The sequence below is a fragment of the Miniopterus natalensis genome, chromosome X (genome assembly GCF_054644295.1).
Source record: "Miniopterus natalensis isolate mMinNat1 chromosome X, mMinNat1.hap1, whole genome shotgun sequence".
NCBI classification, from domain to species: domain Eukaryota; kingdom Metazoa; phylum Chordata; class Mammalia; order Chiroptera; family Miniopteridae; genus Miniopterus; species Miniopterus natalensis.
In genome coordinates, this window is record NC_142103.1 from 69,878,404 (window position 1) to 69,896,084 (window position 17,681).

The following is a 17,681-nucleotide window of genomic DNA, read 5'->3' on the forward strand; positions in this document are numbered from 1 at the left end:
TTTCAACTATGTAGCTATATGAAATAATTACTTTTTAATTAAGGTCCTTGTTTTTTGTTTCAGAAAATTAAATATTGTTTTTGTGCATAATATGAGGGAATTTTATTTAGCTTAATACCATTTATTTAAGTACTATAGTTTCCTTGTTTGAAAATAACCTATTTGTCTTATATCATTTCCAAAAGATCACTAACAGATATAACACTTGTTACATCCAGTATTCCCATCTAGAATAAATAAGAGAAAACGTAATTTAAAATGTATCTCCCAATGGATTTTGCTATAATTATTTAAGCTACCACCCAAAATTCTGTTTCTAGTTTAATAGGAGAGTTGACTCTATTTGCTGTATCCCAAATTAAATTTTAGATTCTTAGAATTTTTTAAATAGCTTTTGATAATCTATGCATTGAATTTTCCTCATCACAATGTTTAGTCCATACTCTGAGAACTGCTATTCTATTTAAATCTATATTGTTCCAAAATGTAATTATTTAAAACTTGATTATATATTATATATTATTTTTCATTGCTTTTTTTTTTAAAAAAAATGTATCTTTATTGATTTCAGAGAGAGGAAGAGAAAGGGAGAGACAGACAGAAACATCAATGATGAGTCATTGATCGGCTGCCTCCTGCACGCCCCCTGCTGGGGATGGAGCCCACAACCCGGGCACATGCCCTGACTGGGAATCGAACCACCATCTCTTGATCCTAGGTCGACACTCGGCTGCTGAGCCACGCCAGCCGAGCTCATTGCTTGATTTTTGTTTCTCTGTCTCGATCATAATGGATGTGAGTACAAGGACAAAACTTGTCAAATATATGCTCAAAAATGGTCATAAACACAGATAACAGTCTGATGATTATCAGAGCGAAGGGGGTTGGAGGGGTTGTAAAGGGTAAAGGGGGCCAAACATATGGTCATGGAAGATGATTTGACTCTGGGTGGTGGACACACAATGCAATCAATATGCAGATCATGTATCATAGAAATGTACACTTGAAACCTGTATAATCTTATTAACCAATGTCGCCCCAATACATTTAATTTTGAAAATTGTTCAAAAAGGAAAAAAATGTTTGTTTGAATGAATTGATGAAATATACTTTTGTGTTAAACCTCATAGTGCCTCACACAGAGTAGGACTCAATAATTACCAGCTGCTTAACAAGCTGGTAACAATAAGAGATATTCCTAAGGGATTCACACCTTATTAGTACTCTTAGGAATCATTGTCTGCTTTGTTTAAAATACTGAATTATTTTCTGTAGCTAAGTGACAGGCAATGCGTTTTTAGGTCCATAAATATCAGTGGTAAACTACTGTGAGATGGAGTGTGCCGTTGACAAGGCAGGGCAGCAAACTCACCATCAAACAAAATGTAATTGCTGCATAGTCATTTATGCTGCTTACTTACTCTCACTTTTTCTTTGGACTCCATTCCTTCTGAGTGATCACCATTATTGGTAAGGGTAACAATGAAAAAGAGAAAATGTGTTAAGAGAAAATACATACATATGGTAATAATATGTATGTAGCTAACAGGATATGGTTCCTGTGACTGAGTTCCCATACCGTGCTAATTAGTGGCCGGGATTATAAGTAAGAAGCCCCAAGGACCACATGAAAGTTTCGGGCAATCCTAGCCCTGTCTCTTCTATTCTAAGAAAAATACGGGTAAAACTCAATCTAATAAAGTTAATACTGAGGAACTACTGAGATTAATGACTAAACAGCATCTCCCAACTTATGGAGAAATGATTTATTATATTATTAAGTGCCACATAAAATACCCACTGAATATCCTTAGGAGGGAAGGGAGCAGCAGCAGAAAGAAGGGTCAGACAGAGGTGGCAGAGCTCGTTTGGAGGTAGAGTTCCGGAGGGCACCGTGTGTGGTTGAAGAAGCCTGTGAATACTAAGAGGCAAACAAGAGCACAAACATGAAATGTGAACCGGAGAACGTGAGGGGCCAAGGGAGGTGAAATGGTCTCTGCTGTATAATAGGGCGTGTAATACAACAAGACTTACAGTTCATTTAGCGATAACCAAGACTTATCATTTCCCAATGAATTAAACATGCCCTCATCTTTTTTCCATATATATTTCTGAAAAACTTCAATCCTCAAACTTATTGTTCATGTTAATGAAATGTTATTTACAGTCTCTAAGGAATCCTTAGAGGTCCTTTTTGATCTTTCTTTTTCTGATGGATGCCCCATATATTCAATGAGTCCCCCAGTTTGTTTCCTCAGTTTGGAAACATCTCCAATATGTGTCATTCCCTGACACAACTCCAGTCCCAGCCTTCATCATCACGTCCTGAAATTATTACAATAGACTTCTAAATGATTTTCCTACCTCCTCAATTAAATACACATTGTACATGTCTACTGTATTAAACTTTCTATACAAATATTCATCATTTGACTTCCTTCTTACGTATCTCCACTGGCTCTTAATCATGTCCAGAAAAAAGTCCTGTCCACTGTGACTAGTTTTTACAGCTCTCCGGAGTTTGCTTCCATACTGAAAGTCCAACCCTAACACCCAGCGCTTACAAAACATGAGCTCTGTATTTGAGCTAGGTTGTCTTTACCAGTGTTGTATGGTCAATTCCATTTCAAATTCTGTGCTTCTCTCCTTGGCTGGAATTCATCTACCCTCTTCTCTACATAACTACATACAACCACCCATTAAAACATTGCTACTGCTCTGCTTTTTCCTCCAAACCATTAATTTGGTGTCGGAAAACATGTTTGCTGCAATTATTTAGCTGTGCAGTGTTTAATATATGAATTCCTATGTCCTCTCTAAAGAGAAGATTCAGCTCCACATTTTTTAAAAAAATATTTTTATTGATTTCAACAAGAGGAAGGGAGAGGGAGACATAGCCCGTAACCCGGGCATGTGCCCTGACCGGGAATCAAACTGCGATCTCCTGGTTCATGGGTCAGTGCTCAACTGCTGAGCCACGCCAGCCCGGCTGGGCTCCACATTTTCCTCCTCTTATCAATATCCCTAGTACTACACCTTATATTTCGCATGTAGTCAGTAAGTTAACTTAAAATATACAATAAGGTCCCTAGCTTAAAAATCAACTCAAATTTGAGAAATAAAAAAAATTCATTTGTAATGGGTGATTTGCTTTTTATATGTAGCTGTGTTCTGTCAAAGTGCTTAGATAATCTGTTCTCTAAATCCCCAATACACATTTCACTTTTAAAAAATTGCTAAGCAAATATTTTGTTCAAAAGGAATACATACATACATTTCATTTCAGCCTTATATTTCAATTAGCCCATATTTTGAGTGAGCTGTATATAAATTAGGTTTTATTAACAAATCATCAGGTGAATCTTTTTGATATCAATAATTACTAAGGGATTATGAGTATTCCCAAACAGGGAGTTAATCAATGCTTTACCTGGAATCAAGGAAGTCATAAATACCCTGTTATTACCGAAGCCTTCTCGTATTTTTCTTGGATGGGAATAGAAAGCATTTAATCCACGAAGAAAAATGATCCTCATAGTCTATCCAGTTTTACATCTACTACTCAAGGCTTTCAATTGTGTAATACTATAATGAGATAATGGTAAAAATGTCAAGATGAACATATTTTAACTATGATGAAAATGTCCAACAGTCCCCTGGACACAAACCTTCCTGCAAAAGCATGTTTTCAATTGTCAACATTTTAATAAAACAAAGACTAAAGAGGCACAATAGGCAAATGAGATAATTAACATTAAATCACATCCCATTATTTTTTAAAGGGAAAATTTGTGCCAACACCAAGAGAAATGTAACCATTAATTTGTAGTCACAGGTCTGACTATAATTTCATGCCATTTTCATCACCCAGATGAGAAAATGGTATTAAAAGAGAAATCTTTTGAACAAATACAAACTGACTGAAAGAAACCATGTGAAACCACAAACAATTACAAGATTATCTTCAAGAAAAGTAAAATTTGTCCTTTGGAAATTCCACACAATATAACAAAAGTGTATTTTCTGGTAGTGTTTAATGGGAGGAACTAGGAATGAGGGATTAAGGAAACAAAGTGAATGGATTTTAAAATATTTTATGGTTACATATCTTAACAGATGCTTATGACCTGAATGTTCACCTCAGGCCTCTGCATTCCATTCTGTAGGAAAAAAAGAGTAATATATTTAAGAGAAATTAATGACAACACATTTCCAAAATGGACTTAAAAATACTTCCAAACTGCTGAGGGAGAATTTTGAAATGATTAGAAACAATCAAACTCTGACCATTTGCTTGAATTACAAATTTATGTATACTTTTCCTTTTTCACGAAATGAGTACAACCAATTTAAAAATTAGAAAGACAGTACAGATGCATTTCAAAGTGGCAAATTTTAAAGTGCACTGCCAAACTGCTATGATAACTACTATACACAAACATCTACATGCAAGCAGTACTGGGTTAGAATGTTTCAGAGCAACTAATAGTGTTTGTTAGCAGAACTATATGGCAAAAAAAATTAGGAAACTAAAAGAAGTACATATCTCACTAAAATCTTACATAAAATATCCCCATTATTGATTCATATATAAATGCAATGACATCTAAATCCAGAAAATAATTTCTTAGTGCACACTCAGACCTGTGGTAAATTTTGTGACCAAAAAATGGGCCATGAGGATAAAGGCTGAGAGATGATGAATATTAAAAAACCCAATTAAAATTTTAAAAAAGAGATCATGGCAAGGGCTGGTGTGCACATGCTAGAGAATAGGTCATGGAGGGAGCAGAGCTGACAGAAGGTAACAGACATCAATTTAAGTGTACCAGAACAAGTGGTTAAAAACAAAAGAGATCATGAAATTCAGAAGAGTAGAATGGGGGCATGATATATATATAGATATATGTGTATATGTGTGTGTGTGTGTTACTAAGCAAAATTCAATTGTAAGTTAGGTAGATTTTAATATGAGTTATTGTGAAATCTTGGCCACAACTATCTCACAAAATTGTGAGAATCAAATATTTCTGAAAGACTTATATAAACTGTAAAATGCTATACTCATGTGAGACAGACACTATTTACTCCAAATGCAAACAAAACCTCTCATTCCAACTCTGGGAGAAGGCACACAATGAGCTCTCGAGAGAGAGGGGAGAAAATCTCACTCTGGTCCATTCCCAGATTTTCTTGGAACTGCAGGCTTTATAGTCACTCTAAGGGCTGCCTTTGAATACAAAGCAAAGACACTATAATTTGGTCTAATGGACAATGTGATAAATGAATTTTGAGGAGAAAAATCCTTCTTAATCTGTGGGAAAAAGATTTCCTTCCCTACTCCTTAACCTTCATAAAATTTTATTGACTGCACAAGTGTGATATTAAATTATGCCCATTTGTCCTCTTAAAAGGAGGAATGAGAGAGGCAGGAAACATGATAGATTCACTAAAACATGCCAAAACACATAATATTTTCCCTCCAACACTAACTACTGGTATAGAAAAAGAAGTCTAAGATGCACCATGTATATGTACACTGCAATGACCATTTTATAGCCAGGGAACTGAGGCTTAGTGTGACTAAATAACTTATTTAAGGCCACTTATTCAACACAAGTAAATTTTTTCTGGGACTGAGTTATATCAAAGCGCTGGCACATTCCACAACACAGGCTTAACACTGAAAAAAAAAAAAAAAAAAAGGCTATAAAGATAAACAGGCAAAAAGAACCAGCCCATATTTTTAGCTTCCTATTTTCAAGCTCTACCACTAAGTTTTAGAAATACTTTGGCATTATGTAAAATTTCCATTATTTTTAAAGTTAAACAGCATTTCCATGATTTCTGATTATTAACTCTCAATGCAGTTTTCATCACATTAGAAGCTCATGCAACAGTTAATCATTACAAATTTCCTAAACTTTTCAAAAAAGAGCACAAAATTATGAAAATACAGACCTTAAAGGACCTTATAAACAATCTATTGAAACCACCTCATTTTATAAATAAGGACATTAAGGCTCAGATAAGTTAAGTGACTTGCTCAGGGTCACACAACTTGTCAGTTCCAGACTCAAGATCAGAATTTAAATCTCCAAACTTGCAGCCCGGGGCTCTGTTCTGTTTCAAACCTATAAAAACTGACCAGTTACACATTTAGTGCAGAATATCCTTAACATTGAGTGTAATTAATAAAAGTAAGCCACGTGGCGAGGAATGAATGGAGTTAGTTCATACCAAAAAGGAGCTGCCAGTCACTGTGATAAGATCTGTTTCTTTCTGACAACCATGGTTTCCTGCTGGATTGGAGAAGCCAAACTGGGTTTCCTCCTCCTGCCCGAAGAAGTCCGAGTCCGGGTGTACGTTCCATTCCGCTTTGGTTGGCATCAGTAGTTCCGAGACACTGTTTTCACAGAGGGTGCTTGACGGAGTCAGAGCATCTGTGTCCACTGTTAGCTTACTGCTGGGGGTCAAAGCCTGGGGCTCTTGACTGGAGTTTTTCATCGCCAAAGAGCCCAGGGAGCCCAACGGCCCCGCACCTGAACTGGAGACATCATCCATATCTAAGGGGCTCTGCTGAAAACCGGTGGCTGTCGTTCCAAAAAAGAGAGAGGTATCCAGACTTTGAGGAAGGTCAGTGGTGGCCATCAAGGCCCGAGGGTCCAGAGCCTGCCCTAAGGAATTACCACTACTGCTAGCGGGGAGGTTCCCGGCCAGAGTTGAGCTCACAGAAGCGACATCAATGGTCAAGATGCCAGAGTTCACCAATGCCGTGTCCAGCACCGCAGCAGAACTATTACTGCCGGGCACATCAGAGAAGAGAGACACCAGCTCTGCGTCACTGAGGTCACTCTGTCCCTGGCTGGTAAGTTCGCTGCTGGGCGTCAGGGAATTTGCAGCTTCTAGCTGAGCTAAGAGATTCTGGCCGAGGTTGTGCCTTTTGGCCATGTGGGTCTTCATGCTGTGCTTGGATGTGAAGAGTTTGTTACACGTGGAGACCGGGCAACGGCTTTTCCAGGTGTCCACGTCCTGCAGGTGTTTCTTGGAGTGAATGTAGAGACTGCTGCGAGCAGAGAACCTGGCAGAGCAGCCTTCCACGGGGCACACAAAAGGCTTCGTGCCCAGGTGGGTTATGCTGTGGCCTTTCAGGTGCTCGGCCCTGGTGAACGATTTCCCACAGCCTTCCACGGGGCACATGAACCTCCGGTCGTCGTCGTGCTTCCTTTTGTGCCTTAGCAGTTTGGACATGCTGGTGAAGTTCCAGCCACAGCCGTCGAAGTCACACAGGAAAGGTCTCTCGCCGGTGTGGCTCCGCAGGTGAATTTTCAGACGACAAGCCTTGTCGTACTGCTTGCTGCAGCCAGGGAAGGAGCAGGAGAAGAGCTCCTGTTCCCTGAAGTGGGCGCGGTTATGGGAAAAGAGGGCACTCACCGTGATGAACGTCTTCTTGCAGCCGGAAAAAGCGCACTGGTAGGGCCTCTCGGGCTCGAAGTGGCTGCGCTGGTGGGCGCTGAGCTTGGCCTGCGTGGGGAAGCTCTCCTCGCACACCTCGCACTTGAACGAGTTCTCCTGCTCGTGGCCCTTCATGTGCGCCTTGAGGTTGTACACGGTGGTGAAGCTCTTCCCACAGCCCTCCGCCGGGCAGCCGAAGGGCCGCAGTTTGTCGTGCGACTGCAGGTGTCTCTTGAGCTTGTAGGAGGTGGTGAACGTCCAGCCGCAGCCGCCCAGGGGGCACTTGAAGGGCCTCTGGCCCTGGCTGCTGCTGTGCGTCAGTAGGTGCACCTTCAGCTGGTGCTTCTTGGCGAAGGTCTGCCCGCACTGCGCCTCTGGACACAGGTAGAGCACCATGCCCGAGCCCGGGCCCAGCGGCCCGCGCGGGCTCTCGGCGGCGGCCGGGCCCTCGGCCTCCTCCTCGGGCGCAGGGGCGGGCGCGGGCTCCGCCGGCTCGGCCAGCAGGAGGTCCGGCGGCAGCTCGGGGCAGTCGCCCGGCTGCGCGGCGTGCGGGACCCCCGCAGGCTGGGCGATCAGACCCGCGGGCTGCGGGGCGGGCGCGACCCCGGGCTCCCAGGCCGGCGGCGGGGGCGTGGCCAGGGTCAGGACGCCGTTCTCGAAGCGCAGCAGCAGGTTTTGGTTGTGGATGGTCACGGTGCCCGCGAAGGCCGCGGCGGGGCCCAGGCCCGGGCCGGGGGCCGGGGCCGGGCCGGGGACCGGAGCCGGGGCCGGGGCCGGGGCCGGGGCCGGGGCCGGGGCCGGGGTCGGGGCCGGGGTCGGGGCCGGGAGAGCGGACAGGCCGCGGGGGCCCGGCGCAGGGCGGCCCGCGGGGTTCGCGCCGCTCTCGCCCCGCTGGAGCCCTGGGCCCGGTTCGGCCTCCTCCCGCCAGACGGGCCCTGCGGCCTGGCCGGCGCCCGCGGTCTCCACGTCGCCACCCACCGGGTCCAGCAGCACCAGGAAGAAGTCGTCGCCGCCGCCGCCGCCAGCCTGATCGGGTCTGGGCGCCAGAGGGCTCGGGCCCGGGCCCCGCGAGGCCGCGCGGGCCTCCTCGCGCCGCCGCCCGGGCCCGCCATCTTGGGGGCCCCGGAGCAGCAGGAGGCGGCGCGCGGGGGCCTGGCCAGCCCGCGGGTCAGAGCCTCCGTGGACTCGGCCGCCGCCCGCGGGGCTGCCAGCGCCGCCGCCCTGTCGCGTCCCGCGAGCCGGGAGCAGCCTCGGGATTTCCATCTCGGCGTCCGTGAGGCTCCGCTGGAACCAGAGCCGCGGAGGAGGTGCGACCCCGCCCCCTGCCGCGGGCCCGAACACGTTCCTGAAAGGAAAAAAAAAATGTGCAATGCGCAGAAACTGGCCCTATCAGATATTAAAACGTGTTTAACGCCACAGTGATTTAAATATTGTGGTCCTGGGTCCCTGGAACAGAACAGAAAGCCCAGAGGCAGAGCCTGCCATGCATAAATACATTCCACAGTTAATATTAGTAGGAAATCCGGCAGATCTTCCCAGGCAGTGGGGAAATGACAGTTCGTTTGGTCAATGGTGCTGGGATACCTAGGTGTCTGTCTGCTCAGTGCAACCGAAGCCCGGACCTCGCTGTGTACACACCGAAACAACCCCCCGGGCCCTCCCAGTGCTAAGCATGGTGCTTAGTACTTCTCACGTGTGAAAAACCGTTTACTGGCCGGCCGGATTAATACATGAGACAATATTCCTCAGAGGATACAGTATGTGTCAACGTTAAGCTACCATAGTGCTAGCAGTTCCTACTGAAAATGGTGTCTCTGTTTGGTTTGCTTTCCCTGCACAACTTCCACATCCAGAACTGTCTTGAGCAGGAAAATTTGGTCCATACTTTTGTTGTTGTTCTGCTCATGCGGAGAGTAGAACCGGTGAGAGGGAGGGCAAAACAGACGAGCACTGTTTGGCCTAGAAATGCAAAGCCTGGAGGATGAAGCAGTTTACTCTGCAGTCTGGAAAACCCGACCCATGCAGGGTTCTCCCTGTACAGTGCACGACCTAAACCGACTCCTTGCCCTTCCCGCCATTGGTTATGCCGTGGTAAGTTTTATGTCCGGTCTCACCGCACAACGAGGACAGTCGTCAGCTTACTCTAGATTCTCCAGCACAGGGAGTTCTCTGGGCAGGAGTACCACTTCAATGTGATAAGGTTAAACCCTAAGTCATTGCAGTGAAGTCTCCCCAGAAGAATGCACAGATGGCCATGTGAGATACACCCCCACCCCCCTGTCCCACCCCCTGCACCTGCTTGCATTTAGTTGTGGTGGCCCAGACTCACTGTAATGGATTTGGCCTGTGATGCCTGATGATCTTATCATTGAGGCAGATGACCCTCCAACTTGTCATCAGTGAGTTGGGGATTGATATAAATATAGAGTGAAATATCTAGCGAGACAGAGATTTAGAGAGATGACTTGGTTATGGGGTACCTATAGTTTAAAGAATCCCTGCTTCCCCTTCTTGTAATGATAATGTACACTTGCTGATCTCTTGATTAGGAGGTCAACTTTTTCATCCGTAACAATTCAAATCTCATCAAAATTTCTACTTCATGTGTTTTTCTTTGTATTGCATTTGGGGGGGAGGCTTTTTCAAGTCTGAGGTACAGAGTAGTGCATAAAACAGATCTGCCAGATTTAGATACTTGATGAAAGCCAACGCCCATGTAACCAGCACCAAGGTCAAGAAATAGACCATTGCCAGCCTTCCAGAAGTCCTTCCAGTCTCAACCCACTCCCTCCCCGATGGATATAGTCATTATCCTGACTTTGTGATAATCATCTCAGTGCTTTTCTTCATAGGTTTACCACTTTATATGAAGTTACATAAACTGGATTTTACTGCATGCTTCCTTTTATTGCTCCCTTCTGTCGTTCTGCATCAAATTTGAGAGATTTGTCCATGTCATCCATAGCAGCCGTAGACCCTTGTCTCCATTGTGGACTAGAAGTCCAGTGTATGACGTTAGTGATTATGATCTGATTGTGCCATTCTCTAGGGGATGGACACTAAGGGTTGTTTTTAGTGTTTGACTAGCGCAGTGAACAATGCTGCAATGAACTTTCTTGGACATTTCTCATGGGACACATTGTAAAAATCTCTTGGGTATTCGTCTGAGAAAAGAATCACTGGACCATAGGTTATGCTTATCTTCAGCTATTCAAGGTGATGCCAAATTGTTTTTTCTGTAGTTGTACCAATTTACTCTCTTACCGATAGCACAGAGAGTTCCTGCTGGCACTCATCTTCACCTACACCTATTGCCAACATTTAATATCATTTTTTACTATTACTATTAAACTATAGCATATTTTCAGGTCTATTAGCCTTTTAGATTTTTCTCTTTTGTGAAAGGCCTGTTCAAATTCAGCTTTCAGCCATTTCTCTATTGTTTTCACCATGTACTTCTGACTAAATGATTCTTTATTTGTTTTAAATACCAGTCCATTGGTGGTTATAGGTTTGGGCCAAATATTTCCTTGCTTTGTTGTTTGTATTATCAGTTGCTTTATGGTGTGCATATGAACAGAAGAATCTCAGTTATAATCACATCCTAACTGTGGTTTCGCTTTTTGTGCTTTCAGTTATCTATGGTCACCTATGATCCGAAAATATTAAATGGAAAATTCGAGAAATATACAGTTTATAAATTTTAAATTACACATCATTTGGAGTAGTGTGATGAAATCTCATACTGACCCTACTTCTTCCTGCCCAGGATGTCAACTATCCCTTTGTCCAGGATATTAACACCGTACATAGAGTACAATAAGATATTTTCAGAGAGAGAGAAAGGGGGGAGTGGGGAGAGAGACCAAAGTCACTTAACTTTTATTACAGTATATTGTCATAATTATTCTATTAATAGTTACAGTTGTTAACCTCTTACTGTGCCTAATTTATAAATTAAACTTGATCATATGTATGTATAGGAAGAAACGTAATATATACAAGTTTCCAGGCTTACCCTGGGGGTCTTGGAATGTATCCACTGAAGATAAAGGAGGACTACTGTAGTCAAATTTATCAATCTTACCATTAGTGCTTTCTGTTTTAAGATATCTGTCGCAGTCCTAAGGACATGAAAATATTCTCTGTATTGTCTTCTAAAACATTTATGATTTTGCCTTTCACAATTAGGTCTTAATCCACTTGCAGCTGTTGTTTGTATATGGTGTTGAGAGGGGTTTTGTGTTTTTTTTCATGTGGATACCCCATTTTCTCAATGAATCATTTATTAATAAGTCTGCACTTTTCCAACTTATTTGCAGCACCACATGTATCATAAATCAAGTATCTATCTATGTATGGGTTATCTTTGATTCATCTATTTGAAATACCATGTTATCAGTATTAATTACTACAGATCTCTAATCAATCCTGATTATTTGGATAAGGCCATCAGTTCTACCTTGTTCATCAAATTATCTTGGTTATTTTCAGCCTTTTTGACTCCATTTAAATTACCAACCATTAGAAAAGGGTCAACCAAAAGCTTGCTTGGAGTTCTATTTAGACTTGTGTTAAATTTTTAGATTTGACTTATTTTCAATATTGAATGTTTGATTCGTGGCTATTCGTATATCTCCTTTTAATTAGAACTTACTTAATGTGTCCCAATAATATTTTATATTTTTTCCATAAGAGGACATTTTACCCTAGGTACTTCATATTTTGAAAATACTATTTTTTGAAATTTTTATTTTCTGAATTTGTTGCTGGTATGGTAAATAGAATGCAATTGGCTTTTATATATTGATTTTTTTTTATCCTCAAGTGTCCGAATACTTTTAATGAGCCCAACAGTTTGTCTGTAAATACCTATAGAGTTTAATGTACACAATCATATCATTTGCAAATAATGCCAGTCTTAATTATTTCCTAATATTTTGTTTCTTTTTTTCCCTTGCTGCTCTCTCTGGGTGATGGTGGACATCCTTACTTGATGCGCTCTCAAAGAGAAACTTTAGTAATTCCAAGAATGATATTTGTTATAGATGTTGTGCTCTGTAGTAATCTTTTTTTTTTTTTTTTAATATATCTTTATTGATTTCAGAGAGAGGAAAGGAGAGGGAGAGAGAGAGACAGAAACATCAATGACGAGAGAGTCATTGATCAAGCCCTCAACCCAGGCATGTGCCTTGACCGGGAATCGAACTCTGATCTCCTGGATCCTAGGTCAATGCTCAACGGCTGAACCACACCTGGCCAGGTTGCTCTGTAGTAATCTTGATCCAAGCAGGAGATAGAAAGTACACAGTGGGCAGGGGAAGTTTAACATAAATAATTATTAAACTATGACAAATGTATAATACATAGGATATAAGAAAACTCTGTATTAGATATTTTAGGGCTGAGGGAAAGTACCCAAGGAAAGACAAACTTGGAATGGGGGCTGTTCCCCAAGGATGGAGTTCCCTCCTCATTGGAGAAAGTGTAGAAGATGCCACTGGATGGCAGAGAAGTTTGCTGGTTTGTCCACACCAGAGCTTGACTACAGAACCATAGCTGGTCTACAGTTGAAAGGTAAGCAGGAAGCGAAGCAACCCTCTGGAGCATATCAGGGTAGACATGCCGCAGCTGGTTAACAAAATTATACAGGTTTCAGGTGCACAATTCTACAACACATCATCTATACACTGTATTGTGTGTTCACCACCCCAAGTCAAGTTTTCCTTCCATCACCATTTATCCCCCTGTACACTCCTCCACCTCCCCTCCCCCGCCTCCCCCTGCAATCACCACACTGTTGTTCGTGTCCATGAGTTCTTTCTCTTTTTTTTTCTTTTTTGTTCAATCCCTTCACCCTCTTCACCCAGCCCCCCACTAGCTGTCAGCCTGTTCTCTATGAGTCTGTCTCTATTTTGCTTGTTAATTAATGTTCATTAGAGTCCACATATGAGTGAGATTGTGTGATACTTGTCTTTCTCTGGCTTATTTCATTTAGCATAATGCTCTCTAGCTCCATCCATGCTGTTGCAAAGGATAAAATTTCCTTCTTTTTTTGCTGCCACATAGTATTCCATGGTATAAATGTCCCACAGCTTTTTATCCACTCATCTACTGATGGACACTGGCTGCTTCTAGATTACAGTACCTATTCAACCACTTAAAAAATTATTTTTCTTTGGTCTTTACAAGCAATAAAAACATTTATTTGCATGTATTTATTTATATGTAATCTATAAAATTGCACCTAACATTATTATTTATATGTGTTGCTATAAAATTATAATTATATATTTTTATAATACACATTTATATATATTTATATACTGTATAATATATAATACTTATATAATTATATATTATGTGTATATATTCTTTAACCCATTTTTCCACTCTTTAAGTGTGGAAAATATATATATAGTTCTTTCCAGATAAACAGCAATATGAGTTCTCCAAACCATACAGTAAATGGGCCATGTGGTAAATTAACTGTAAAATAACACTAAATTATATAGTATGTAATGTTAAAAAATCTGAGATTGTCTGGCTATTTAAAACTACATATTAGAGTCCAAAAGTGTCCCTAATCTCAGATTTTACCTGATGATTAACTCTCTCCTGTAATATTGCCGCAATAAAAGCCATATTTGCACAACAATTTCAGCAAGGAAGAGAATTCTATATTTTGTATCAGTATTAGTTAGGGTAAATTTGTCTAACTAGTTAATTTATTTTTATTCCTTGGAAATGTAGTCTTTCATTTCCATTTGGAGCATATCTATTGATGGTAAATAAAAAACAAATGATGACAGCATCAAAGACTGGTTTCACAGATATTTTCTTTGAATTAAACTTTTTCTTCTTAAATCCACAGAAATAAGATGGTCATTTATGATAGTTTCCACATTTGAAAGATTTTCATTACTGTTATTCATCATCTTTATTGTGTTTAACAGCCATTCAATGAAATGAAACATCAGAAGTTCTCAAAATGCTGATATATCCTAATTGACAAGATGATCAATTTCCTGAATTTTCTAATGATATAAACAGGAAGTTACAGAATATATATAAAGGGAAGCTCAGAGCTGTGCTATCCAACTTCATTACCAGTTGTTCCTCATCATTTTCAAAGGTAAGGGTTTTATAACCAGTTGTTTTCATGAAACTTATTTTTCCACTGGAATCGAAATATACCAAAGTTAACCTGAATGCAATATTTCTTAGAGATTGTGAACAAACTGAACCATCACATGACTGAGTGAAGGTATTTTGCTTGAAAAGTATGTAATCGCTGGTGAAAATGACATGTAAAGGAAAGCCAAAGTTGAAACCTGACCACTTCCAGGAGTATTTTCCATCCTTGACAATCATTTTTCCGCATCTCATGCTATGTTCTTCAAGTTCTGTTTCATTGGTGTATCGGGGACCAATTTCCTTGCATTGTTGTGCTCTAAGCAAGGTAAACCATTGTTGTTTATAAACTTTTGATAACCATTCTGAAGGTATTAAAGCATCTTGCTCAATAACTCTTGTGGAGGCCAGGTCACAGATGATATGCTGAAACCTCAAATTTTTAAACACTGATTGAAATGGTATACCTCGTTTGGTTTCAAGGAAGGCAAGGTTAACATGCTCTCTGTGACTGGAAAACCAGTTGTTTGCATTAACTAAAAGCTGTTTTATTGATCCTTTCCAAGCTGGATTAAGATGAAGGAACATCCACTCTTTAAGTGTGGTATATACATCTATTTCCTTTTGTATTACTAATAAATTAGCAGAAGAAATGAGCAGATTCATGAGATCTATACTGAGTTCTTTGTAAAGTTCAACACTTGGATGTGTCATCAGATTGTGGAGAAGCCAGTCAAAGCACTCTGTCTTTACAGAATCTAACCCATAGGTTGCTGCTGCTGCATAATAGCCACATGCAGTTTTCACATTAATTGTTTCCTTCATGGTTTCCTCACACTGCTGAATTAAGTACTCTACTTGAAGCAGGCATGCTGTTGCCAAAACTCTTGGGACTTGAAGGGGCTCCCTTAATTCATATTCATCCCTGTACAAGGAACCCAGTACAAAGTTCAGGGATTCTGCATCTATATTGTGGTCCTTAATCTCCAGGTCGATAATATCTTTGTCAGATTCTTCGCAAGAATCTCTAAACATAGTAGCAAAGTAGCCTGACTGAAATAAAAATATTTTGTGTAAACACCACACTTTGCCCAGAGCACAGATTTTAATGTCACTGGTTTTCCCATTCAGAAATAAAGTTTGGTAAGCATATTCAGATGTGATCTTAATTTTTTTACCGCTGTTTGTGGTGATGACATACTGTAGATTCTCTTCCTGCTCTAGAGACCCGCGGCTGTTCTCAGACACTGGGCCCAAAGAGATTCCGCTCCGCTTGCGTTTACAGCCGGCAGGTACATAACTGGGGCCTTCCTGGGCTTCTGGCTGATGGAGATCAGCTATGCCTGATTCCCTGCGCCTCAGGATACGGCTGCCCAAGGACCCCATAGATGATGATTTTTCAGACTCCCTAAGGAGACTGTTGCAAACTTTCTTGCCATGGCATTGCTGCGTCTGCCACCTCTGCCTACGCCCTAGTGTCACTGAGACCCTAAGAAACAGTTCCAAACGTCACAGAGGAGTCCCTGCATTCTTCATTGTTCGCCCCGCCCCTCCATCCCTGTGGCCCCGCCCCCTGCTTCTGTTGTCTTCCATGGAACCTGGCACCTTACCAGGGCCCCCGCCTCCAGGTTTTCCTTGAGAGTGTTTCTCTATAAGGGAAATGACTGAACCAAAGGCTTTTTGATCAGTGTTAAAGATTGTAACACATTCACACACTCCCAGTGCCAGCGTATGAGAGAATTCAATGTCAGCAGTACTGAGTACAATCATTTACCTACAACTTGCAGGTGAACACTGTGGTATCTCATTATTTTATTTGCCTTTGATTACTAGGGGGGAAGATATTTACAAAATTTTCCAGTAAGCTACATCTGCATATTCTTTGCTGACTTCTGAAAGGTTTACATATATTTTCGTCCCATGGGTTGCTAAAAGCTTCCTTTAACAATTTTCACTTACCTTTTAATTTTTATGGTGTTCTTTTATGTGAAGACATTTGCATTCTTAAGAGGCCAAATCAGATTTTCCAAATATGGGTTTTTGCATCTCTGCTTAGAAAGCCTTCCCTTATCTGAAATTAGATAAATATTGTTCTGTATTTCCTTGCTGAACTTTCATAATATTATTTAATCATTTTTAACATCTAGATATTAAAGTTTAAAGCATTTGGAAGTTCTTACAATTTGAAGTGGCACAAGCAATATACAAGAGTATAGACAAATACAAACAGAAAAATACACATATATGTATATGCATGCATAGAGAAGATATTGCAAGTAATAGACAAGAGTCCACCATGCGTTATCTTTGGATTTTGGAATTATGTGTAGTACCATAATGAAGCCCACACAGCAGGTACAGTGGGGCCTATAAACAGTGAATGATTGGCTTCGTGGTATTCTCCATTCTTCTTAGCTGCAGTTTGTGTGGGTCTTGCTTTCTCGTCATCTAGTGCAAGCTCCTTTACCTCTTCGCAAAGCAGGACAACTCCTCTCACTTTCAAAGAGTAGCAGTAATATGCATGGACAAAGAAAATGAATTGTCCAATATTATTGTTATTATTAATCCTCACCCAAGGATATTTTTTCCATTACTTTTTCAGAGAGAGTGGGAGAGGGAGAGAGAGAAAGAGAGAAAGATCGATGTGAGAGAGACACATTGATTGGTTGCCTTCCACACGTACCCTGACCGGGGCCGGGGATCAAGCCTGCAACCAAGGTACGAGCCCTTGTCTGGAATTGAACCCGGGACCCTTCAGTACGTGGGCCAATGCTCTAACCACGGAGCCAAACTGGCTAGGGCTGTCCAAGATGATTTTTGCAGAATTTTTTTTCTGTTTCAATCACTGTAAGAACCCCAGCAACTAGAACAGTGTCTGCTAGATGCTTATTAAATATTTGTGGAATCAGAGAATGTGTATTTTCCCCAATGCTTTGGATGAGACCTCAGAAGAGATGTGCTGAAACCATTAAGCCTAAGGTGTACTGTCATGATTTATCTTCTGAATCAAGAAGTTGTAAGGATTAACTCTTGAGGCCCTTTCCAGAGAAGATGAGTTAGTTTTCAGTGCAAGAAATATGAAGTTCCCCCTA

The 17,681-nt window shown here is 41.4% G+C and overlaps 2 protein-coding genes across 2 annotated transcripts; both read right to left on the reverse strand.

The window, feature by feature from the left end:
- Positions 1 to 4,017: 4,017 nt before the first annotated feature.
- On the reverse strand, positions 4,018 to 8,750 carry LOC107537283 (zinc finger X-linked protein ZXDB). Its single transcript, XM_016213267.2, has one exon. It carries the CDS (start codon positions 8,716 to 8,718, stop codon positions 6,235 to 6,237), a length of 2,484 nt encoding a protein of 827 aa, XP_016068753.2. The 5' UTR covers positions 8,719 to 8,750; the 3' UTR covers positions 4,018 to 6,234.
- A 5,725-nt stretch (positions 8,751 to 14,475) lies between these two features.
- LOC107537270 (germ cell-less protein-like 2) lies at positions 14,476 to 15,975 on the reverse strand. Its single transcript, XM_016213248.2, has one exon. It carries the CDS (start codon positions 15,973 to 15,975, stop codon positions 14,476 to 14,478), a length of 1,500 nt encoding a protein of 499 aa, XP_016068734.2.
- Between the last annotated feature and the right edge of the window lie 1,706 nt (positions 15,976 to 17,681).

Excerpts from the sequence above, each read along its gene's own strand:
- LOC107537283 (XM_016213267.2), bottom strand. The coding sequence starts at position 8,718 with ATGGAAATCCCGAGGCTGCTCCCGGCTCGCGGGACGCGACAGGGCGGC.
- LOC107537270 (XM_016213248.2), bottom strand. The coding sequence starts at position 15,975 with ATGGGGTCCTTGGGCAGCCGTATCCTGAGGCGCAGGGAATCAGGCATA.